General features: G+C 38.5%; 1 protein-coding gene across 2 annotated transcripts in view; it reads left to right on the forward strand.

Annotated features, from left to right (window-relative positions):
* The first annotated feature begins 347 nt into the window (after positions 1–347).
* Positions 348–7,070, forward strand: part of LOC145297480 (chymotrypsin-like elastase family member 2A) — a 75,849-nt gene continuing 69,126 nt past the window's right edge. Inside the window, exon 1 of one of the 2 annotated variants that reach the window (XM_080143350.1) lies at positions 348–816. In XM_080143350.1, the coding sequence (XP_079999476.1) occupies positions 730–816 (87 nt within the window). In that variant the 5' untranslated portion in view covers positions 348–729. The remainder of the gene's footprint in view (positions 817–7,070) is intronic. The other variant, XM_080143351.1, reaches the window with a different exon arrangement.

Genomic DNA, 7,070 nt, shown 5'->3' on the forward strand with positions numbered 1-7,070 from the left:
CATCTTGCTACTCAACTCCCTACATAGTATCTCTGCAACTTATTTCCCTGATAGTATTCCCCTACACAAAAGTTGTTCTCTGCTTTCTTTGGGCGAAAATGTAATAAGAAAAAGAAGGAATAAAAGCAAAACAAGGACGAAATTACGCGATTAATTTATTTTTTTGTGGCAGATTGACGTCACCTCATCTTCTGGGGATCAAATACATGTTTCTGTCTTATTGAACTGACAATAAATTCATATCTTGTCTATAATTTCATTTTATATATAATGTGTGTGTATATATAATATATTAACACATTTTATATATAATGTGTGTGTAAAGGAAGAGAGTTAAAAGAAAGAGAAAGGAGCGAGAGAAAGGAAGAGAGAGAGAGAGAGAGAGAGAGAGAGAGAGAGAGAGAGAGAGAGAGAGAGAGAAATGCGGCGGCTCTGGATCCCGCTGTTGCTTAATCTCATTTGAATAACAAGTCTTGAATTTCAAGCAGTAAAGATACTAACAGCAAATTATTTTCATAAAGCTGCAACCAAATATTGTCTCCTGCCTCTAAAAAAGGAAGACAAAAAGAAAAAAAGGTGAAAAGACGCACGAACAACAACAACAACAACAAAAAAAAAAACTAAAAATAAGAACAAAATTAAAATATACAGAAAAAAGAGGGAAAATCTGAGGCCTATAAAAACCTTAAATATCACTGAGAGCTATACAATCAATAAAGCCACTCTTCAATGATGGCTTCTATCAATTATACTTTTTCATACCTCATTATTCTGTTGGTACTTTGTGAGTCACAATATTTCCCTTCTTCCAAAAAGGTAAGATTTAAACTTTTTTTTTTTAATTTTTTTTTTACATGGGGGGGGGGGTCACCGCGTATCAAGGCCCAGAAGCCACACGAGGATAAGGGTTAATAGGTATACATTAGTCATTGTGATTTTAGCGTAGTAAACATTAGTGGGAATTTTGTAACTTGGATTACTTAGGGGGACGGTTCAATAAGAACTTGTCCACGTTGGACTTGAAGACAATCAGATTGTAGTCAACTGGAAAGCAAGCAAACGGAATAGAGTTCCACAGGCGAGCAGTTCTAAGAAAGAAGCCCTGTTCATGGAATCTACGTTTAGGTGTAGGCACGGATAAAGAGTGTGGGTAATTGTTGATAGTGGTTCTGGAGAGACGAGTGTTTTTTGTGAAAGTTTGGCGAGGGGGGACCAGAGATCGAAGTTCAGATGAGCACCTGCCATGAAAATAACGATAAAGCAGGGACAGGCTCGCTACGTCTCTTCTGTGGAAAAGGGTTACAGAGAAGAGAAAAGGGCATCCTCCACTAAGCTGCAAAGTCTATTTTGAAACTCTGTCAAGACAGGATAAGCTGCTCGCAGCTCCTGCCCAGATGTGACAACAGTACTCCATCGTTGGCCGAACCTGGCTTTTATATATATATAGAAAATTGCATTAGGAGCTATATATCTACTGGAGCGGTAGAAGGATCTCACCATCTTTCCAGCGACTTTGGCAATTGATTTGATATACGTGTTCCATTTCAGATTGAGAGTAAAGATCAAGCCCAGAAGCTTGTCAAAGCACGAAACCTCCCCAAGACGAGAGCCATTCATTTTGATTGATGGCAGCTGGGCAGCAGAGCGTTGACGATGTAAAGATAGAAGCTTGGTTTTAGATACATTAAAAGTAACCATCCACCTCTTTCCCCATTGTACCACGTACTCAAGATCAGAGGAGAGAGAGTTAGAGAGAACTTGGTCGTTTACAGTCTTCGAAGTGCTTCCATAGATGGTAGTGTCGTCAGCATAAATGTCTACGAATGAACTAAGGATGTGGTCTGGAAGATCATTGATGTAGATCAGGAAGAGAGTTGGACCCATGATGGACCCCTGAGGGACTGTAGCATTAATACTGAGAGCCTCCGATTTCTGCCCATCAACCACTACTCTTAAGAATCTATCAGAGAGAAATGATTTAATAGTTGAGAAGACATTTCCACCTATACCATGACTGGAGATCTTGTGAAGTAGGCCTTTATGCCATACCTTATCAAAGGCCTTTGATATGTCAAGAGCAATTGCCCTAGAGAGGAAGCCTCCATCGAGGGATTCGCCAATCCTATGAGATATAACTGTAAGAACATCTGCTGTAGATCTAGCAGAACGGAAACCATATTGCATGTTACTAAGAAGGTTATTTTTTGCTGAGATGGTTGACTACTTTCTTGTTTAGCACAGATTCCAGCAGCTTACTCATGATGCATAGGAGACTTATTGGTGTGTACTGAGAGGGAGATGAGCGATCACCTGAGTTCTTAAATACAGGGCATACTGTTAGGATTTTCCAAGGTGTTGGGAAGCATTTTTCTTAAGACAACGCTTAAATAACTTGGTAAGTATGGGCGCTAGTTCCAGTTGAAGCCTTTTGAGCACTATGACTGGAATGCCGTCAGGACCAGTTGCTTTAATGGAATCAAGGCTTTTGATTAACTTGGCAACGTCGCATACAGATATTTGTATGTCACTTAGCGTGTTTTCTGATATACAAGGGAATACTGGGCGTTGGCGGCCTTGGTTGTAAAGGTTAGAATTAGCTGCAAAGTTCTTGGCAAAGAGATTGGCTTTGTCTGATGCTGACGATATTAACTCAGGTCCATTGATGATAGTTGGGATAGAGCTCACAGTTCTGTTGAGGATTCTGTTTGCTATTTGTCAGAACTGATGGGAACCAAGCCGCTGCTCAGCTACCTTAGACTTGACAGACTGAGCATATAACTCTCTTGCCTTCTTTATTACTTTTTTACAGTGGTTGCTGGTAGTCCTGAAGGCGGCTTTAGTCTCAGTACATCTATTACGTTGGAAGCAATGGAAAAAGTTATTTCTGTGAGCAATGGCAGCAGCACATTCTAGGGAGAACCAAGGCTGGCTGTTAGGTTTTTGCTGGAACTTTTTTGAGGGTATGAAACTGTCTAAGCCTACAGTTAGCCATTCTGCAGGTCTGATACTATAGAGGACACATCCTTTTTAAACATGGCACGTAGAGGTAGGTCTGATATAAATGTACGAAAGCTATCCCAGTCAGCCATAGAATATCGATACACTGTATGGTGGAGAGGTATGTCTGAGGACCTATTACATTTTGTTTTTATCTTGACTGATACAACGGAATGGTCGGAAGATCCCAGTGGGGACTGAACGGAAGATGAGCACAGCTCAGGGAAAGTTGTGAGAAAGAGGTCTAGGAGACTTGCATACTGGCCGTCAGTATCGGGAACACGGGTGGGTTCTTGGACAATTTGAGTGAGGTCGTAAGCAATGGAGAAATCGTGGCAGAACCTCCCCTCGTCATCAGTCTTGTTAGAGGGGGTTAACCATTCCACATTGTGAACATTGAAGTCCCCACAGACGTGGATGTTAGCTTAGGGGTACTCAGATAGGACATGGTCAATTTTCTCAGTTATGCTATTAAAGATAGTAATTCCACTGTTGCGGGGACGATAAAGTGCAAATATAAACGCAGTAGCGTGAGCAAGTGCAACCCGAAGCACATGTAAGATAAATTAGGATCTTCTCTAGAGATGTCCCTACCGCATGGAAAGTTGTCTTTAATGTAGGCACATACTTAATGCCCATGGCGATTTTGGGAGTCAGATTTAAAGGTTAAGTTAGAGTATCCTATCTAGGGAAGAAGTTGGTCTAATGCCAGTTTCACTTAGAAATAATAGGTCTGACTTAGTCTCCTGTAATAGAGTTTGAACCTCTGGAAGGTTGGAACGTGCAATTCAACTTTTACATAAACCTGTTCATATTGAATTTTTTTCTGACTTTATATTATATATCTCACTGTTATATATATGTACTTATTGATTCGCCAATTGTCACTTGCTATCGTCTTTCTCCCTCAACACTGACTACATTCCATTCCTTGCATTGTGATAGCCTTCTAAATCTCTTACACACACGCACACACACACATGCATGCACGAGCGCGCGCACACACACACACACACACACACACACACATATATATATATGCATATATAGTAAGTTAGAAAAATATATATGGTCATATATAGTTTTCTAACTTACTACCTATCTCTACCTATGTACTGAGCACTGTTGAAGTAAATAGTTTACGCATAAAATTATACTTTCGTATATTAATTTATGTAATTAAATGAAGCAGTCATATATATATATATATATATATATATATATATATATATATATTACTAGCATTTCAGCCCGGCGTTGCCCGGGTGTTTGGAGGTGTATGTTGAGCAAAAATAAAAAGGTCAATTTCTTTAATTTTTACCCCTATTATAACTCCTTAACATATATTGTTTGGGGCTCAAATCAAATTATTAAGTTAGATCCATGTCCAAGGAATCTATATATAAAATTTCAAGTGTTTGGACCCAAAATTGGTGGAGGAGTTCGGTAGAGTTCTCAAAGGTCAAATCGTTGAACTTTGACCCCTTAACAGCAAAATTTTTGCCCGAAAATTAATTGCAGAGATTTTCTTAAATCTCAGTACCCTGTATATCAAATTTCCAGTCTGTAAACTGAAAATTGACAGAGTTATTGTGTAGGAAAATGTACACACACACACACACACACACACACACACACACACACACACACAGGTACGTTCACTTTTATAAATATACTAGCATTTCAGCCTGGCGTTGCCCGGGTGTTTGGATGTGTATGTTGAGCAAAAAAAAAAAAAATAAATATGAAGTGATAGTAGGAAGGCAGGCTCGAACCCGTACCGCGAAGATGAAAAGGACGGGGAAAGATCTGACGTCTTTGCTGTTATGACTACCATCAAACCGGAAGTGATTAATGTTTAAATTAAGCCGAAAGGAGAGGATGACTTTCGAAAATATCGGCGAAAAAGCGACCCCCCCCTGTAGAGAAGTTCCCAGGTGAAGGTGAAGATATTAATGTTTTTAGCCAATTTTTCGATATTCGTCGTCTGAAAGGTCAACCTTCAAAACGATACTGATCTTGGTAAAATCCGTCGCCTCTTTCAAAAGTTATAAGCAGACATGCAAACATACATACATAAACACATTTATACATTGTTAACTAAAAATTTTCGACTCAAACCCATTAAAAGGCTTGCCCTTTCTCTGAATACCCTTTATGTAAAATTTGAAATGTTTAGACCAGAAATTGTCTGAGTGATTTGGTAGACACCGCAGAGATCAAATTTTTTTAAAACTTTGACCCCTATTATGACCCCTTATTATTGTTTTGGGCTCAAATCAAGTTATTAAGTTATATTCATGTCCAAGGAACCTATATCTAAACTTCCAAGTGTTTAGACCCCAAGTTGTCGGAGGAGTTTGATAGAGTACTCGAAGGTCAAATCGTTGAACTTTGACCCCCTTAACAGCCACATTTCCGGCCGAAAACGGATTACAAAGATTTTCCCAAATCTCAGCAACCTGTATATCAAATTTTGAGTTTGTAGACTTAAAATTGATAGAGTTATTGCTTAGGGAAATGTACACAGACGGACAGACACACAGGAACGTTCACTTTTATAGATATATAGATAGATAGACTAATAGATTAAACAACAATATATACGTATACATAAATATATATGGAAACAATTTTTTGTTTACTGTAAAGATTTTACGCAAGGAGAGGATGACTTTCAAAAATATCGGCGAACAAAGCGACCCCCCCCCGCCTGTAGAAAAGTGCCGAGTTGAAGGTGAAGATATTAATGTTTTAAAGCCAATTTTTCGATATTTGTCCTATGAAAGGTCGAACTTAAAACGATACTCAGTACCCTGTATATCAAATTTCGAGTCTGTAGACTAAAAATTGTGAAGGAAACTGTACACACACACACACACACACACACACACACACACACACACACACACACACAGAGAAAAGTTCACTTTTATATATATACTAGCATTTCGGCCCGGCGTGTCTGTATGTCTGTGTGTCTGTGTGTCTGTCTGTGTGTCTGTCTGTGTGTCTTTGTACATTTTCCTTCGTAATAACTTTGTTAGTTTTCAGTCTAGAGACTCGAAATTTGATATACAGGGTACTGAGATTTGGGAAAATTTACGTGATCGGTTTACGGCCAGAAATTTTGCTGTTAAGAGGTCAGAGTTCAACGATTTGACCTTTGCGAACTCTACCAAACACCTCTGACAATTTGCGGTCTAAACACTTGAAATTTTAGATATAGGTTCCTTGGACATGGATCTAACTTAATAACTTGATTTGAGCCCAATTGTCGGAGGAATTTGGTAGAGTTCTTAAAGGTCAAATTGTTGAACTTTAACCCATAAATCGCCAAATTTCTATCCGAAAACTAATCACATCGATGTTTCCAAATTTCAGTACCCTGTATATCAAATTTCGAGTCTGTAGACTTAAAATTGACAGTTATTACATAGGGAAATGTACACACAAACAGACGCAGACACACAGACACGTTCACTTTTATAGATATACTAGCATGGGTGCCCGAGTGTTTACAAGTGTATGCTGAGCAAAAAGCAAAAAACAAAAACAAAAGGAACAGTGATTTTCTTAACTTCGACCCCTATTATGACCCCTTATTATCGTTTTGGGCTCAAATCAAATTATTAAGTAAGATCCATGTCCAAGGAAGCTATATATAATTTCAAGTGTTTAGACCCCAAATTATCGGAGATGTTTGGTAGAGTTCTCAAAGGTCCAATCGTTAACAGCCAAATTTCTGGCCTAAAACCGATCACATCGATTTTTCAAAACCTCAGTACCCTGTATATCAAATTTCGAGTCTGTAGGCTAAAAATTTACAGAGATTGCGAAGGAAAATGTACACAGACACACAGACACATTCACTTTTATATATATACTAGTATTTGGGCCAGCGTTGCCCGAGTGTTTGGAGGTTTATGCTGAGCAAAAATAAAAAAAAAACGGTGCATTTTTTTAACTTTGACCCCTATTATGACCCCTTAAAATTTACTGTTTTGGGCTCAAATCAAGTTATTAAGTTAGATCCATGTCCAAGGAACTTATATTTAAAATTTCAAGTGTTT

Source organism: Euprymna scolopes, chromosome 18 (assembly GCF_053919585.1).
Source record: "Euprymna scolopes isolate OS-2025 chromosome 18, ASM5391958v1, whole genome shotgun sequence".
NCBI classification, from domain to species: domain Eukaryota; kingdom Metazoa; phylum Mollusca; class Cephalopoda; order Sepiida; family Sepiolidae; genus Euprymna; species Euprymna scolopes.